This window comes from Suncus etruscus, chromosome 1 (genome assembly GCF_024139225.1).
Source record: "Suncus etruscus isolate mSunEtr1 chromosome 1, mSunEtr1.pri.cur, whole genome shotgun sequence".
Lineage (NCBI taxonomy): Eukaryota > Metazoa > Chordata > Mammalia > Eulipotyphla > Soricidae > Suncus > Suncus etruscus.
Window position 1 is genome coordinate 129,661,022 of NC_064848.1, and position 19,363 is coordinate 129,680,384.

At 33.9% G+C, this 19,363-nt stretch overlaps 1 protein-coding gene across 1 annotated transcript in view; it reads left to right on the top strand.

Moving 5' to 3' along the window:
• The window catches only part of CPED1 (cadherin like and PC-esterase domain containing 1), a 366,758-nt gene that overhangs the window by 58,838 nt on the left and 288,557 nt on the right, over positions 1 to 19,363 (top strand). The window contains exon 3 of the mRNA XM_049771138.1: positions 10,635 to 10,741. Within this exon, the coding sequence (XP_049627095.1) occupies positions 10,635 to 10,741 (107 nt within the window). The remainder of the gene's footprint in view (positions 1 to 10,634; positions 10,742 to 19,363) is intronic.

A 19,363-nucleotide genomic window follows, 5' to 3' on the forward strand; every position in this document is an offset into this window, starting at 1 on the left:
TTTTTTGAAAGAAATGCTAGTGAAAACCACAAGGAGGAACTTGGAATGTGACTCAGTGATGAAACACAGGGCTTGCATGTGTTGAAGCTCTAATTTTGATCCCTGGTTCCACAAAACAAAATAAATTTTGTGATATATCAAAAAAATTTGTGATATACCACTTTACACTTCAGAGAATATCCCTTATAAAAAGGTTAAAAACCAGTATTGATAACATGGAAGGAAAAAGGGATGCCTTTATATACTGCTGATGAAAGTGTAAACTGATGCAGCCTTAATGTAGAATAATATAGATATTTCTTGAAAATTTAAAGTTAGACCATGGAGATAGCTCAAGTAAAGCACATGCTTAGCATCTTTTAGGTTCTGAGTTAGATCCCTTGAATCTTTTGTCCCATTCAACTCTCAGTATAGCTTGCTGAAGCTTCTGAGCTATTGTTCCAAGCACTGCTGGCCTCCTTGTCGAGCTTTGCTGATTTTCAGGTGTTCCTGGGTGACAGAACTCTGCTGGGTATAAACCCCATACAGAAATTTAAAAGTAGAAATATCACATGATCTAGCCATTCTACTTTTCTGTATCCCTCCATCATCAAATAAAAGAATTTGAAAATAAATGTTTTCTGTAGTCATTGTAGCATTACATTTTAATAGCCAGCATTTGGAAACAACTGTTCTTTAATACTTTTTGTTTGTTTGTTTTTGTTTTGGGACACATTGTGATGTATTAAGGGGTTGCTCCTGGGTCTGAGCTCAGAAATCATTCCTGGCAGGTGTGTGCAAGGCAAATGCCCTAACTGCTGTACTATCATTCTGGCCCTCTTTAGTATTGTTTTTGTTTCTTTGTTTTTGGATCACACACAGTTGTGATCAGATCTTATTCCTGCATCTGCACTCAGGATTCACTCCAGATGGGTTTGGGGACCTTTATGGGATGCCAAGGATTGAAATTAGATCAACCATGTGCAAAGTAAGCATTGTACCTAATGAAAACTTACTCTGTCCCCATCTAATAAATTTTAAAGTCACCATAACAGGTTTTCTTGTTTGCTTGCCTTGACTTTTGGTTTGAGTTCTAATTATTTCTTTGCTGCTCACATTCACCAATTCATTGAATTATGCATTTAACAAATACATAGTGAATACTTAAATTCCAAGTAACTGTTGGAGGTTCTATGAATAGTGCACCAGTTAACAAAACAGATAGTTCTACCTTCTAGGAACTCACTTTCAAATGGAGAGACAGTTAAAAATAGACTTGAAAAAATTTGTCTGTCTTTATGTATGCTTTTAATTATGCATAAATACAAATGCTATGGAGAGAAAAATATATTAGGAATAGACTAATATTCTTTGCTTTGGTGAAGTGTGCCAGAAGATAGAAGTCATCGTTTTTTTGAGAATATACAGCCTTTATATGACTGATGCTATCTCAGAACTCTGTTGTTCTCTGGATTGAATTACTGATTCTGCAGATCTTATCAATTCAGGAGGTAATTTGAGAGCAAGGAAATGAGTGTTTGCTTTCTATGGCAGCCTGTCTGTGGGAGACTGGAAATAGTCTAAAGTCACTCTCACTCCTTATTAGATGCTTGATTAAAACAAAAACAAAGCCAACACCTTTAAACATAGGCTGCTAGATGGCTTCTGAGACAACCCTTAGATAAGGATAATAATTACAATCAGTATCACTTAGTATCTGAATTTCTGAAATTGTACTAGTAAATAGTAACTAGGGCATCTCCTTCCAAAACCGTCGGTAGGGCCTTCATGATTTCCAGAGCCAAATCTATGGAAACATGTAGGAACCATGACTGTGCGATGCCAGTTTTTAAGGACATGCCTGTGGTATTTCAGTTGTTAATCATTTGAGATGGAGATGAGAACATCCACATCCTGTTTTCCTAACTTATGCCCTATGAACTTTCTATTTATGAGTTTGGCTAGCCCAATATGGGCGTTATTTCTCTTCTTATTTTTTTCTCCTGACAGGGAAAGGAATCATTTTAACCATCAAAATAAATCTAAGAAACTTGTAGAGATTATCTTCCAAAGGAAGGTGAAGGCCAAGTTCATGTTATATAGCTCCTGAGTGCTAGTGAATTGAATACTCCTTGTGTACATACATCTTTAACTTGTTACTGTGACTAGTGGGTCAGTTATTGATATTTGAGATGCTATGGCAGGGTGAGAATCTAGGAGGTCCTGAGTTACACTGTCATTGCAGTATTTTTTTTTTTCTTGAAGATATCAAAGAAAGCTTCAGGCAGTGGATGGCAATTGAACAATAAAGTTAGAAATTCCTCTATTTCAATTTCCTAGTTGTGTGAGATGTGTAAATTGTGAATTCTATTTATCTCACTGACTAATTGGGGGTTCCACATAATTAGTAAATGAAAGGTATCAAAACCTGCTTCTTTCTCTTTCTTCTTTTTTTTCTTTTTTCTTTCTTTTCTCTCTCTTTTCTTTTTTCTTTCTTTTCTTTCTTCTTTCTTTCATTCTTTTCATTTTTCCATCCTTCAATTCTTCCTTCCTTCTCTTTTATCCTTCCAACCTTCAATCTTTCCTTTCATTCTTTCATTCTTTCTTTCTTTCTTTCTTCTTTTCATCCTTCCTTCAATTCTTCCTTTCATTCAATAGTTTCTTTCATTCTTCCATTCATCCTTCCTTCTTTCTTTTCTTTCTTTCTCTTTCTTTCTTTCTTTCTTTCTTTCTTTCTTTCTTTCTTTCTTTCTTTCTTTCTTTCTTTCTTTCTTTCTTTCTTTCTTTCTTTCTTTCTTTCTTTCTTTCTTTCTTCCATTCTTTCATTCTTCCTTCCTCTTTCTTTTTTCTTTCCTTCTTTCTTTTCTTCTTTCCTTTAATCCTTTCTTTCATTTCCTTTCTTTTCTTTATTTCTCTTTGTTCCTTCCTTCCTTCCTTCCTTCCTTCCTTCCTTCCTTCCTTCCTTCCTTCCTTCCTTCCTTCCTTCCTTCCTTCCTTCCTTCCTTCCTTCCTTCCTTCCTTCCTTCCTTCCTTCCTTCCTTCCTTCCTTCCTTCCTTTCTTCCTTCCTTTCTTTCTCTTTCATTTCTGACACCCTGCTGTGCTCAGAATTTACTCCTGTTCAGCGTTCACACCTTAAGAACCTCTGGGGACCATAAGAGAGAGTGGATTCAAAAACTGGTGGGCAGTTGCAAGGCATATTCCTTACCTGCTGTACCAGCTCTCTGATGCTGTCCCCCTGTTTCTTGAAGGGATAATGATGTCATGGTTCTGATATTAGGGTTCTAGTAATAGATTTCCAATACCTCAATTCTCTGCTAACTAGACCAGTGATGTTTTGCAAATTATTTCCCTTTCTGTGCTTAAAAATATAGAATGGCATTGCCCATTAAAGAGTATGTAAATTGATAAATAATATTGTAGGGACCAGAGCGGTGGTGCAAGGGGTAAGATAGCTGCCTTACTCACACTAGCCTAGGATGCAGTTCAATCCCTCAGCATCCCATATGGTCCCCCAAGGCAGGAGCGTTTTCTGAGCACATAGCGAAGAGTAACTCCTGAGTGTCACTGGGTGTGGCCAAAAACCCCCAAAATATAATGAAATATAATAATATTGTAATGTCTAAATGAATTAACACTGATGCTTGAAACAATAGCCATGTTTTATATGAGTATTAAGTTATCATAGTGCAACTATCAGCTAGAAATATTTGTCTGGTAAATAATACCTGTTCTCTGCAGTGAACTCCCAAAACATTTTCCTTAATGAAATCAATTTTGTGGCTGGACCAGTCTTTGTGGTATTTAAGTATGATTTTAAGATGCACCTTAGCAACAACCATCACAGCATTAAAAAAAATAAAAAGAAGAAGGTTTATAACTTGCAGGTTCTGGAGGGTGTGTGCTATGTCTAGGGCACACTGCAGGGTCATTTCAGAGTGAATGCACATAGACCTGGATTTCTGCTTTTATTAGGGGTGAGGGTGGGGTGATAGGGTCTCACAAGTTCACTATTTATAGCTGAATTAAACCATTTGGGTGGGAATTGTAGTGTTGAAAGGGCAAAGCAAGAGGCCAAGCAGTCAATTAGCCAAGTCAACTGAGAACTCTCTGGGAAGGAAAACAAAGCTTCCAGAATGGGGCAGTCTGATTTTTTATCTGCTTGTATATAGCTGATAATGTGTTTGGTTTGAGGTTGATACGCTGGTATTAATAAAGTTAATATTAGTCACTTTGACTATAATTTAAAAATCAATTGTTGTCCTTACCCCATTACATGGTTTATTGTATGTAAGTACTTAAGACTGTGTGCTCTCAAAGCTACTATTACTGCCTTTACTACCACTAGAACTTTTGCTACTGATACTGTGATGGCTACTGTAACTACCATAACTTTTTAAAATCAATGTTGCATTGGCAACATTTGATGCAATATTCTAAGTATCTTATCTCTGTCATGTAAATTCTTGTTTTCCCCCATGCCAACCAGCTGTTAAAAAGCCATCATCCAATTTGTATTTTTACTCTAATAGAAATCTCACTTCTTTGGTCTTAGAACATCGTTACCAGTCTTCTGGGGGGTAAAACAAGAACATTAAATGAGAAAGCTATAAAAATATATATCTTTATCCTATCCTATGTATGTTATGAGTCTCTCCTAGGCTTCTTCCTACTGTAGCAATTTTCTTGAGATAGGCTAATGTGTAAAAGAGTTCAAAGAAAAGTATGAAGAAGAAGAAGAAGAAGAAAAAAGAAAAATCAGACCTAGGAGTGCACTGCAACCTCTACAGAATTCCATGTGCAGAAAAAAAGGCATAAGAGGAACAGAAGGCTATAGGCCACTTTGTTTTTTGTTGTTTTTTTTTTTAATGAGATCTTGAAAAGAAAAGATCTGAGATGCTATATTCAGTCTTTACAGTATTTCTTATTTTCAATAATAAGTCTTTGGATTTAGTTATCACATTTTGTTTTGAGGAAAAACAGAACCATATCTTGAAAAGGAAAGCTCTGAGATACTATATTCAGTCTTCACAGTCTTTCTTATTTTCAATAATATGTCTTTGGAACTAGTCATTATATTTTGTTTTGAGGAAAAAGAAAACCAGATTTAGAGATTAGAGTGTATCTTCAGATATCCTTTAAGACAAACCCACAAAATATCAACTTGCTGATATCATTTCAAAATGGCCAATTTGTCTGATGAGCAAGTTTAACATACTTATAAGTGAAACATGTATCATCAATTAACTTTCTGAATATACAAGTCAAAATAACTGACTCTGGTTCTACCCATTTATACTAGTGGCAAACGTTAGAAAAACAGAGAACGATTATGAACAAACACTTTTCCAATGAAGGCATACTATGAATTGTAGGAATAAGAAAAATACTTAATGTCACTTATTACTGGGGAAATGCAAACAAAAACAATGGTAAGTTAACATCTCAAGCCAGTGATAGTGGCTGATATAAATAAATCTGGGATAACCAGTGTTAGTGGGGATGTGATGATAAAGGAGCCTTCTTTCACTGTGTTGGGAATATCATCTGCTTCAGCTTTTATGGAAAGAAAGTGGAAATTTCTCAGAACAGTAAAAATATGTCCCTATGAAGAAGATTCTTAACATCTCTCCATCCCTGGCAACTCCTAGAAGTATAATTTCAAAGGGATATTTGCACATCTTTATTCTTTGCATCATTCACTACAATAGCCAAGATATAAAAATAAATAAAATGTTCAACTACTTATGAATGAATCAAGAAGCTGTGATATATGTTTACAGCTGATTACTGTGCAGCTGAAAAAAAAAATCATGGAACGATAGGATAACATGAGTCAGAAGGTAGGGTACAAAACAAAACAATCCTCCTAAATGGGGTACAAATATACACAATAAGGGAATAACAAATGACCAAAAGTAACAGAACTGGTCCACAGAACTGAGTTTACTGAAGTGTAGGAGGATTAAATAAAGGAGAGTCCTTTTGGGACATTGGCAGAAGAAAGTGGGTACCCTGGTGGTCGGTTGGTGCATATCTGAAGCTATCTTTTTTTCAGCATTGTAATTCACAGTATTGGAAGTCAATACAAAATGTTTTTACAAAATGAAGGAAGGACCTTATGAGCTATATATAGATCTAGTCAGTTGCTGCCTAGTAAAACATGGATGTAGTGTTGGTTTCAGAGCTTCCAACTGAAATAAAAGATGTTTATGTGAATTGTACTGATGCTTACATGTTGGCAAATACTTGAAGACACAAACAAAACAAACCCATTGCAGGCCAAATGCAACCCATATGTTGTCTTGGCACTTCCAATATTCCTCTACTGAGCAGTCTCCATAGCACACTTGGGCAAGTGCCTTCAGGCTTGGGCTTTCAGCTAGGAGCACTTGGTGCTAAGCTCCACAATATGTAAAAAATTGTGATTTTGTTAAAGTTAAAATTTGTATCCCAAATATTCAACACTAGATTGTGAATGTGATATATTAGCTGAAGAATGTTCTTTGTTCTCTTCCCAGTTTCATTATTGCACTTTTATTTCCTTACCATCCATATTTGAATATGTAGTACCTTCATGAGGGAGTTTTTTTATTTTTAAAATATCTTTGAGTATATATACCACAATTTCTTCAACCACCTCATCTCTTGTTGGACACCTCAGTTGTTTCAAATTTGGCTCTTTAGATGGAGCTTGCAATGATCATAGGCTGCAAAAAGGCATTTTTGTATTGGTGTTTTTGTTTGTTTCTGTTTTTTTTTTTCTTTTGGTTGTTAGGCCACACTGTGACTCTCAGGAGTTACCTCCTGGCTCTGTGCTCAGAAATCACTCCTGGTTTGGGGGGAACCTATCGGATGCCGATGGGAGCAGCCTGTCCTAGGTCAACCACGTGCAAGGCAAATGCCCTACTACTGTGCCACCAATCTGGATTCTGTATAGTGTTTTTGTGTTTCTCGGGTATATCCTAAGAGTGGTATTTCTGGGTTACATGGGAGCTCAGTTCCAGTTTTTTGAGAAATCTTCATATTGTTTTCCAGAAAGGATAGGACTAGAACAGCATTCCCACAAAGGAGTGAAGTTTACCACAAAGAGTGGTCAGTGCAGTTAGAGAAAAAAATTACACTAACAACTATCATGACAATGGCAGTGAGTTGAGAGAAATAGATTGCCTGCCTGGAATACAGGCAGAGGGTGGGGGAAGAGGGAAAAATTGGAATGAGCATTGGTGGTGTAGGAAGTTGCACTGGTGAAGGGGGAGTTCTTTTTATAACTGAACCCAACTAAAAACATGTTTGTAAAATTGGTACTTAAATATTATTTAAAAAAATTAAAGGTCAGAGAGAAAAAAAGAAAAAAGGAAGAAAAAATAAAGATCTTTGAAAGGTTATGGGAGAGCGTTAACTTCTATGTTGTAAAGATATAAAGAGGAAATTAAAAAGTTTTACTAAATAACAAGGAAAGATATTTGGAAATTAGTAGATATTTGAAAATTAAAATTCCATGAATACTATAACTAAAGAGATTTTGAATGAGCAAGCAGTCAACACGTTTGCTACCATGGTAGCTAGGATTATACAAAAAGAATACTTAGATGATTACTTGAATTTTTCAGTTACATGTTACTTCATTATAAGGAAAAATTGTGTGTTCTGTATATTTTTTGAAATATCAGTTTTTATTTAAGAAATTCTTTTGAGAGATGGGAAGTAACCCTTATGAATGTCAATGACTTATCCTAAATTCTTTTGAATTTATATATCACTCAGATGTGTTGCTGAGGGCAGTGGACTGCCTTTTTTTCTTTTCTTTTTATGTCTTCTTATATAGCTCCAGTACTATGTTCTGTCATAAAAAAGTTCTTAAATACTTTGAATTATTTAAATGTGTTGTCTGCCAGTTTTAAACATTTATGGCTTATTTCTGTTAATTCTGCAAATTATATGTATGGCTTGAATAATGAAGGGAGCATGTTTCAAGCTTAGAGGGCTAGAAATCATATTGTATTTTTAACACCTAAACAATAATGCAGCTCATGATTTGAAATCCCCGCCTTTAAAGTATTTAGTTGGGCATAGCAAGACAAGAGATTTCTTTCTTCTCAAGTTTTAGTGTTTACTGGGTTAGAAATAATATCATACAAAACCAGCCTTTGTGTTTTCCCTTTTGAATCCTTATCAGAAAGTTCTGGTTGAAAATGCCAGGAACACATTTAAAATAAAGTATTGGAAACATGAGTCTTTGGTTTCAGCTATAGGAAATATGTTTGTAGTTTTGTTCAAAGAGACATTGATGGTTTGGAAAGGTAGAGCTGCTCTAAGTCTAAAGACTGAGGGCTATTACAGGGATAAGATTTCTCCCATCGACCTCCAATCTTATGTCCATTTCTCCTATTCCTTTGAAACTATTGTGCTATCTTCCAGCATCTATAGGGTGTACATCAAGGAAATACAAAAGCTCCGTGTTAACTGAGTTCAGTTGTCTGTACCTTTTGTTTGGCAAAGACATTTGCCTTGGCAGCAACAGAATGGTTACAAATAGAGGCACCTTCTATCCAGACAATGCTGATTCTGTAAAATTGGAAATAGGAAAGGGCTTGCTAGGAGGAAAAGTGAAGTTTTTTTTTAATAGTCCATAAATTACTACTTTCCTTATCAATCTTCATTTTCCATGTAAAGCCCTTTGTTGGGACTACTACCTCTCAATTTTGGTGGGAAAATAATAAAGGCTGTATTTAAACATAATGGTTTATTCCTGACATTTAAAAGTCATTAATACTAAATGCAGATTTGTGAGATCTGGCATAGTTTATTCAACATAAATAGGTTCATCAAGTTAAATACCATGATTGATAGTTTAATATTTAAATACCATAATTGATCAACAAAATTTGTAATGTGTACAGAGATTGCCTTTCACGTTTTAAAACTGGAGTTTTATTCTAAAAAGATGTTCCCAAGAAACGGTGGTACATATACACAATGGAATATTATGCAGCTGTCAGAGAGATGAAGTCATAAAATTTTCCTATACATGGATGTACATGGAATCTATTATGCTGAGTGAAATAAGTCAGGAGAGAGGAGAGAAAGACGCAGAATGGTCTCACTCATCTATGGGTTTTAAGAAAAATGAAAGACATTCTTGCAATAACAACTTTCAGACACTAAAGGAAAAGAGCTGGAAATAACAGGCTCACCTCATGAAGCTCACCACAAACAGGGATGAGTTTAGTTAGAGAAATAACTACATTTTGAACTATGCTAATAATGAGAATGTACGAGGGAAATAGAAAGCCTGTCTAGAGTACAGGCGGGGGTTGGGTTGGGGAGGAGGGAGATTTTGGACATTGGTGATGGGAAAGTTGCACTGGTGATGGGTGGTGTTCTTTACATGACTGAAACCCAAACACAATCATGTATGTAATAAAGTTGTTTAAAAAAGAAAATAATAAACATAAAAAAAGAAAAAAAAAGATGTTCCCAAATATTTTAAATTTTTCTTCACATATATATTTTTTCTGAGTACTTTTGAGTGCATAATTTGATGTTATTTTTTCCCTGAAGATGGTGTGTATTTAATATTTTATCACAGATTAGTTATTTATGTGCTCAGTAACATAAAAATATTTCAAAATCACTGGTTATATACAAATAATATCAATAAAATTTATATGAGTAAATCAGAAGGAATATAGGGAGACCAGATCAATGCATAAATGTTAATTTTAAAATGTTCAATTATTATTACAATATTATTGTGACATTATTTTGGTCAATTGCTATGTTTTTATTGGCAAGACTTTTTTTCCCTTGGTAAATATTTCTTTGCTTTGGTCCATGTTTGCCTTAGTCACTTGCTTTGGTCTATGTTTGCATATTGGATATTTTTGTTTTGTTTTGTTTTGTTTTTTGACCCCACTCCTGTCTCCGCATTCAGGAATCACTCCTGGTAGGCTTGGGGCATTAGATGGGATGCTGGGAATCAAACATGCAAGGACAGCACTACGTACTATTACAATTCACTATGACTATGTACTACTGCAGTAGACCCCAACATGTGTGTATTTTGGATTCAACTCTGCTGTCTAAAACTAGACATTATGTTTTAATGTTAATGTTAATTCTGCTATCTAAAATGAAAACATTAATTTTCTTTATGTGCACTCATACTTTAAATTATGCATTGAATTTTAAGTTTGATACAACTTTTTCTTCATAAAAAATGTGATTAAATATATTTGATGTTAAGAACAATGAAAAACAATTGTATTATCAAAGTCTAGAGTGAAAATATTTGTTTTTATTTATTATTTAATTTTACAAATTAACTTTAATCTTATTTTCTCCCAATATTTCAAATGAAACTTTAATAAAAAATAATGACTTAACAACTTTCCAAGTTGGGTCTTTTTAAAAGGAATTTTATAGTATGTCTTAGAGCAAATTTGATTTTCTAAGTATTTTACTAAGTATAAAAATGTTAGATGAGCAAAGTTAAATTTATTTTTTATAGGTTGAATTTTCTTTCAGATTTGTGCAGGTCACTGATAATTGTAGCTTTGGGATTTAAAGAATTACATTCTTTAATCTGAAGAAGTAATTGATGCCTTTAAAAATTGATAAAATTATTTGTTTTCAATTTTTTTTTTGCTTTTAGGTGATTTAAATTCTTGGGATTTGCTCATTTGCCTGTCTTCTAGACAATCTGGTGGAAACCCCTGCATATCCAAGGAAGATGTGTGCCTGTTAGGTTTAAACCAAAAGGTAAATTTTTTCAACTCTATGTTATTTTGTGGTGGGGGATAGTAGTGTCACACCTGACAGTGTTCAAGAGTCACTCCTTGCTCTGCACTAAAGAATCACTCTGCGCAGGCTCCCGGGACCATATGGGATCGAATCCATGTCAGCTGCATGCAAGGCAAAATGCCCTACTCACTGTGCTACTGCTTGGACCCCTCTAAGTTATTCGTTGATATTGGTATTTCATGGTCTATAATTAATGCTAAAAATTATTTTGGTTTTTGGGCCATACCCTGTGATGCTCAGGGGTTTCTCCTGGCTATGTGCTCAGAAATTGCTCCTTGGCATAGGGGACCATATGGGACTCTGGGGGATCGAACCAGGGTCCATCCTAGGTTAGGGCAGCAAGGCAGATGCCTTACGACTTTGTGTCACCATTCTGGCCCCATTGATAATTTTTTTTGAAATATCAGAAATCATATATATTTTGAGGAAATTCCAATATATAAGGGCATACCTTGTATTGTTAATTATTTATATTGCTTTTTAAAATTTATTTTTATTTCCCCAATATTGGTTTATATGACTATATGACACCTGATTGGTCATAAATATAATTAACCATTCTCTTTCTTTTTTTGTTTTCTTTTGTTTGTTTTTTTGGGCCATATCCAGTGACACTCAGGGGTTACGCCTGGCTATGTGCTTTAGAAATCGCTCCTGGCTTGGGGGACCGAAGGATAGAACCGAGATCCATCCTGGGTCAGCCACGTGCATGGCATAATGCCCTACCACTCGCACTAATAGCTCTGGTCCCTCTCTTCCTTTTTTTTAAAGTGAGGATGCCATAGTCACAGTGCTTAAAACTTCTGTGCTGGGGGGTTCATTCTGGAGGGCTCTAGGGAGCATATGGTTGTGTATCAGAGATTAAACCTAGGGGTTTATTGCATTCTAGGACAAGTGTCCTAACCACTGTAATATCTCTCTGCCCCACTTATTATGATAAAGATAAACATCTCTGGTCTTAACTTTTAAGTTTTTCTTCTTCCTTTTAACTCTACTTCATTATTTTTAAAATATCTTTATTTAAGCACCATAATTACAAACATGTTTGTGGTTGGGTTATGGTTATATTAATCTACATGTTAATGTTAAGAAATCTAACTCATATATTTCTCAAGTATTTTAATGACTCTCCATGATAGATTTCCTCAGTCCAAGGTCAAATTATCATTATTAAAACCAGGATTACTAGTGAATATTCTTCTCACACCGATTTTTCTGAAGAAAATGTTTCCCCTGAAACCCATTATATAGGAATTTAAAAAATGCTAACAATCTAGTGACTGCTGTGCTTAAACTCTCAAATAGCTCCCCATCCATGATAAAATAAAATCACTAATCTTTGCTTCTTGTATTAGTAAAACTCGCCAGCAGAAGACAAATTTCATACTCAACAGGATTTTAATGAAGAAAAATGAATGAAAGAAGCTTTAAAGAACTTGTGGCAGCATAAGAGAACCTATAGGGAATAATAGAATCACTAAGAGACCAATGAATTCATATGATTTTACCTACCATACCAGCATTGTTCTGGAGAATTGTTGTGAAGGATATTCATACTAGAAAATACGCTAAAAGAGATCATAACCACTACACAGCAATATTAAACTTCTTAAGGGAATATAGCCAAGCCATATCTTAGCCCCTATATAGAGAGCCTGGAAATAATTACTCAAACATCTATTTACTCTTACCCATCGACCATCAAATTCTTTCCAAGATACCAGTTAAGGACTAATAACCTAAAAATCCCCTGATGTTAAAATAAAATGATGGTGCCACGTACAAAGATATCACATTGTAAAATCAGTTCATGTGAGTACAGAGCAGGAAGGAGAAAATTGACAAAAGGAAGAATATTTAGCACAATAAGCTTTTCAAGTGCTCTATCAATGGGTCCTTCAAATATCCTCTCTCCTAGTTTTAAATTTTATAGGAGTATTTTCCCCTTTTGTCTATTATGTTCATTTACATATCTTGATTTTTTGTTTCTACTGTCTGAATACAATTTATCAGCTCTCTTCATATCAGTTATTTTTAATCATGGCTGATATTACCTTCCCAGATAGTACTTGACATTGTTTGGAAACATTCATGTTTGTCATATATAGAAGAGAGAGTGATCCTAGTGATTTATGATTAGAAGCCAGGCTTAATAGTCTTCAATGCACAATACAACTCTTTACAACAAAGAATTCTTGTTCCAAGATGTGAACAATGTTGAGAACCTTTCAGGTTTCCCTAAGATGATCAGTAGCTTCTTAAATCTGTTAGAATCATCACAATCATGGCAGTTTTGACTCAAAAAGCCTTGGCATTTTACTTTCATAATTCTTCATTTCACTAATTTTTATTTACCATATTGTTTATTATTTATATTGTAACCCCTGAAAGTAAGCCAAACTTCACCAACTAATTATTATAAGTAATCCATCAGTATTCATATTTGTTGGGCAATATAGGCCTTGAAAGCCTTTCCATCTATTTTCCCAGAAGATATAAACTAAATAGTTAGAAAAAAATCTCTTCTGTGTCTTGATTCAACTTTCTGCTTCAGACCAATTATATTCGAGACCTCAAGATAATTAGGAAACACTGTTCTATTGCAACTGCCTCAGATCCTTCAGTGATAGTTACTTTTTCTGCCCTAGGAGCCACCTTCAGCTTAAACTGAGGCAGAAGTCCTTGCTTTCCATCAGTTATCTCTGAATGGGAAGTAGATTTAATTTGGCACAGAATAGGGAGATTGTTCCTCTCCCAAATTAGTTTTTAACTTTTTTTTCCTAGGCCTCAAAGGAAGACCCAGGTTTACACCTAAGCATTGGGAAGTCAAGCATGACAAGTCTATGGCTCTCATATCTCTCCCTAGGGCTGGTCTAGTAGTTTAGTGCCAGCTCTCAGTAGCTAAAGGATTTGGGCATGTTATTTAATCTCTACCGGCTTTAGTTCCTCTTCCTGAAATAAGAAGGTATTAGATACTGGACAGCCTCCAAGACACTTGTTAGCTTTAAATTTGCAGGAAGTTTATCATGGGAGACTAGTATAATCTGTGATAAGAAGAAAACAGTAGAACAACCAATTACAGTAATAGAGCAGATGAGATGGGAAATAAGTAAAAATAAGGAATGTAAAGAACAGTGTTAGTTGAGATTCTTTTTTTAAAAATGTTTTTAGTTCTGAGGCTCTTTTTGTTGCTTACTTTGAAATAATCTTAGGTTCAGACAAGGTATAAAACTAGTAAAAAGAAATTCTGTGCAAGTTCACTATACTTTCACTACCATTATTTATATAATTATGTTATATTAACCAAAATTAAGAAATCAATGTTGATACACAATTTGAATTAAAGATCAGACATTTTTATTTCAACATATTTTGTTACTACATTTTTAACTGTTCCATGATTGAACGTTAGACTTTTATGGCATTGTTCTTAAATCTCTTTAGCCTTCTTCTCTAGCTCTGAAAGTTCCACAGTTTCTATAATATTTTATGAACTTGATATTTTTTAAGAGCCCCCAAAAGGTAAAATGTTTCTCAATTTGGATTTAAATTTTTCTCTTATTTGGGGATGAGGGATGAGATCTTCTCAGTGTCAAATATCAGGCTATGTGCCTTTTAATTATATGGCATATGTCTTGTTAAATATTACTTTCTTATTCATAATGTTAACCTTGATCTCTTGGCTAATGTAGTATTTGCTTAGAAAAAGTGAGTTACTATTTTTTCCTTATAATTAATAAGTATAATGTAAAGAAGTTCTCTGAGACCATCAAATGTTTGTTCACTAATTTTCATATCTTTGATAGTTTCTTGTCCACAATAACTATTATTTTGGTCAGATTTATTTTTTGGTTTTCTTTTTGGTTTTTTTTTTAAGTTTTTGTTTTGGGGCCACACCTGGTGATGCTCAGGGTTTACTCCTGGCTATGAGCTCAGAAATTACTCCTGACTTGGGGGACCAAATGGGACACTGGGAATTGAATCGAGGTCTGTCCTGGATCGAGCCTGTGCAAGGCAAACGCCATACCACTGCACTTTCACTCCAACCCTTATTTTGGTGTTTTAATGGCAGAATTCTATTCTTATGATTCTTTTTAGTTATTAATGGGAATTTATATATAAAGAAGAACTATAATTTTCTTTATTAATCTGATTATTTGTATTACAGTATTCATCTATACAATTACAATTGTGTTGTAATATAATTATATTTTATTTTGTTGCTCAAAGTATTGCATTTTTTGTCACTGAGAGCTTCTCTTTTGAAGGATTTCTTTTATTCTTAAGTAATTTATTCAGTTTAGCACTAATTTATTACAAAATATCCTGTAATTTTTCTGCCCCAGTGCTATCAGCTACTTCTTTGAAATTTTCATTTCTTTTATTGGAAAATGATGTTTAGAAGCCAAGATCTGGTTTGATTGGTGTGCTTATTGCCATTAAATATCTTTGCTTCTCAGCCTCTTAAGTGAACAAAACTTGGATAGTTATGTATGCATTCTAATCCATGTAATATATACATTTATTTGTGAATTTGTCTAGTTCATGGGTATGCATATATGTATCATTCTGTATATGTTCATTTATACTGTTTCATACCATAGCTTATCTTAAGTCAACACAACCAGATTTATTGGTTTTATTTTTTATTTGTTTGTTTTTGGGTCACACCCGGCATCGGTCAGGGGTTACTCCTGGCTTCTACGCTCAGAAATTGCTCCTGACAGGCTCAGGGGACCATATGGGATGCCAGGCTTCGAACCACTGTCCTTCTGCATGCAAGGCAAATGCCCTACCTCCATACTATCTCTCCAGCCCACAACCAGATTTATTGTAGCCACACCTTTCTCCTTGTTTGTAATTCAGAAATTTGAATATTATTACCTGCACTGTATCTATTTCTTCAGCTCTGCTATACTGATACATTAGGTCAGGATTTTTAACTCATAAGATTTTGTTCAAGTTAAAATATTGTTTTCACAAGTAACTTAGCTGGTCTTTTAGTTAGCTTTTCATTTATCTACTCCTGAGATTCCCACCTTTAGGAACCACTAATTTATTTTTGTTTTTCTTCCATATGGGCTGTCTTTTCCATACTGTCATTAGGATGAAATCATACAACTTATACATGTCAAATATGGTTTCTTTTATTTACAGGTGTATTTAATATTATGCATATTGTTGTATAACACAATAGGGTATTCTTTGTCCACACTTAATCTATTCCATTTGCTGTTTATTAAACTGTTTCTTCAATCACTACTTGGATACATGCTAGATTGTTTTCAGTTAAAATAGATAATATTGTTGATGTACATATTTTTGAATGGATTACTATGTAAATATAGTTAAAATAGTATATTGATGGGGATTGCTGTAACATATGGCAAATAGATTTGACCTTATGAACTTTTTAATCTTTGAAAAATTAAAAAATTGAGAACACAAAAGCTGTCAAGAGTTAAAAACCCATACTGTTGGAGTATGTAGACATTTGTGAAAAGATTGAATTGAAATATATTTTGATTTAGAAATGACTAATAATATTAATTAATACATATGATGTTTCATATGTCAGTGCCCATTCTATATCTTATATATTTATTTATGTTCATTCCTTACATATAAGTGATTAAACCTCAGAGAAGTTAAGAAAATTACTTACATACTTCTAGCTACTAAATGGAGCAGCCATGCTTCATGTTCAGGAACTAACTTCCAATTCCATTTTCTTAACCATATTGCTTTAGAACCTTCCTAAACAAACATTTATCCCCTGTAGTTATAACTTATTCCAATGAATATTCTTAAAAATACATAATTCTAAATTTTAGTTAAGTATCACTTTGGAACACTAATAATTTCTTGTTCTATAAGTGACCCATGATTATTTCTATAACCACAAATAGTCAAAACAGAATTTGCTTCACTTTTGTTAGGATGTAGCAGGATTATCATTGACCTTACACTGACCACAGAAATATACCTGCTCTTAATATTAGGGTTATAATCATACCAGAGCTATGTAATTGGAGTAAGTTAGTAAAATGGTCATTAAATTTATTATGGGAAATGAATGGCCAGAAGTATCTCTAGGTGGGAGGAGAATAAGATGAATTTGAAGTACATTGGTCCCTATCTCCACTATATACTAAGGTCCACTAAACACTAAGTTTAGTAATTGGGGCTCTGTCTTACCTCTAATAGCCAGGTTCTAGCATTTCAAGAGCACAGTGATTCATTTCTGGCTCTACATGTGAGTAGGATTAGCAGTCCCTAAGCCCAGGGTGCTGTTTTTAGTATGTGGAGCATTGAGAACTACTGAACTGACTTTTATTTAAAAGTATGAGATGACATTTTCAGGTGAATTTGATGGGATAATAATTGCATGTGAAAGACAGGGTGGGGGGGAAGATGGCTCTTCTTGTCATTAACCTTTTTTTTTGTTGAAAAATGAAAGCCTTTTAGAGACTATCTTTAAAAAAAAGTTAAATAAAAGTTATGAGTGCTTTTGTAGATCTAATGAAGAAATGGATAAAATCTGTATGCAGTGTACAGCATGTGTCATTCTAAATGTTTGCAAATCACCAAAAGCATAAAATAAAAATATGCCCACTGTGAATTTTTTTACATTTTGTCAGATACCACATCAAATGTCTACTTGGTTATAAGTTAATGATAGTTTTCATGTTTAATGCTTTATGAATTACACTACTTCTGTTATTAATGAAATATGCCTTGAAATAATATTTTTACTTTTTCTTTAAAAATGTTATGTAAAACAGATTAGGGCTATGGAAAGTACTTTGGGTTTGTGGTCTTTGAAATATGAATTTCTCTTCTTCTAGTTTGATCTCTCAAATATCCTAGGGCTTAACATCATTACCATTTTCTATATTTATTCTAATCCTTTCAAAGATATGAAAAGACATACTCAGAAAAACAGCAGTTCATATAGATTCCACTGCATGTATATAAGGCGTTCATATCCAAAATTTTATTATATATCAAAATGATTATTTAGGTGATAATTCTGTGTAAACTCATATGTAACAATATACCACTCTGGGTTTTGTTTATGCTGATAATAGGGAAAAAAGTGGGTTTATGGGACATTTCTTCTCAATTTTCTATGAGTCTAAAACTTCCCCCCAATAAAACCTATAAAGTAATCATTGCCTAAGAAAGCTGGCTCAGTGTATCACATTACAGCCAGTTAATTCAAGTTAAAAACCTCATTGATGATGTTCTTCTTGGTATTAGACAAATCATTTCTATTTTGTGATGTTCATAAAAATAATAAAATACACTAGAATATAGATCATGAAACCTGTCAATTAAAAGGTTAAAACCTGTAGATATGAATTGATTTACCATCACTGTATGCTGTATGACTCAGTATCCTTGAATTTATTTATTTCTTGTGTTGAATTTCTTGGGACAACAACTTATTTTGGTGCTCAGTCTCTAGTACACTAGAGATAATATTTATGGATAGTGTCATGTGTCACCAAGTTATGTAAACTTGTGTGACTCCAAATTCCACAGATTTTTATTAGAGGGAAAAGCACAGGAAGAGGTCATTGTGTGGGAATGGGAAAATAGGAAGCGGAAGGGTGAGAATAACTGCTTCTCTTGTCTTGGCTCTGTTTTTTTGTTGTTGTTGCTCTGGTTAAAGCTTTTTTAGATCTTGCGTTGTTCATCTAACTCAAGATTTCATGAAAAGTCATCTGTCTGATACATCAGCCTACCTTTCTATGTGAAAATTGTGCCAGCTATATTCTGTCTTTGCACTGTCCAAAATCTTCCTGCTCGTTAATTCTATTATTATTATTATTAATTTACCATGAATCTTTTAAATTTTTTTATTTTTTAGGAAAAGGTCAGCATTACTAAGATGCTCTGAAACATCTGCAGTTATAGCAGATTTGTTCTGTGTCCTTCAAACATAAGGGATAAGTTTGAGGTTCAGTGTCATTATATAGAGTTGAATGTTACATACCTAGTGATGATTCTTTTTCTGGGCCCTTTCCTTATTAAAAATCTCCATTTAGTCAATAGCAGCTGAGTAACTACTAGATGTAGAGGGAAATGGTTCAATTTTATCAACTTTAGAAACACTTAATAATCTGATTAAAGAAATTATATATTATTTAACAAGAAATACCTCCCACCATGAAACTGCTATTCTTGGTTCCTCCATCCCTTCATAAACTATCTCCTTGATCTAATTTGTGATGGGAATTGAATCTTCAAGATTTTACAAAAATTATTTCTTAGGCTTTGTATAAGCTTTCTCACTTTTTAAGTTAAGAAGTGTAGATAAATATAACACATATAGAACATCTTTCTTAGAGCAATTCCCAGGGCAATAAGAGTGCAAGTCACTTAGATTTTTGAGATCTTTGTTGATTTCCAAAATGAGGTGCTAAGTAAATTTTCCTGCAGAATCAACAAAAGGGTTTACTTTGAAAAAATTAGTGCTGAACCACAACCATAATTTTATATAACCTAGGCTAGTGTTTACAGTTTACTATAGGAGTTGAGTTGGCAGAATTACTAAGGTTGAAGATTATTTCC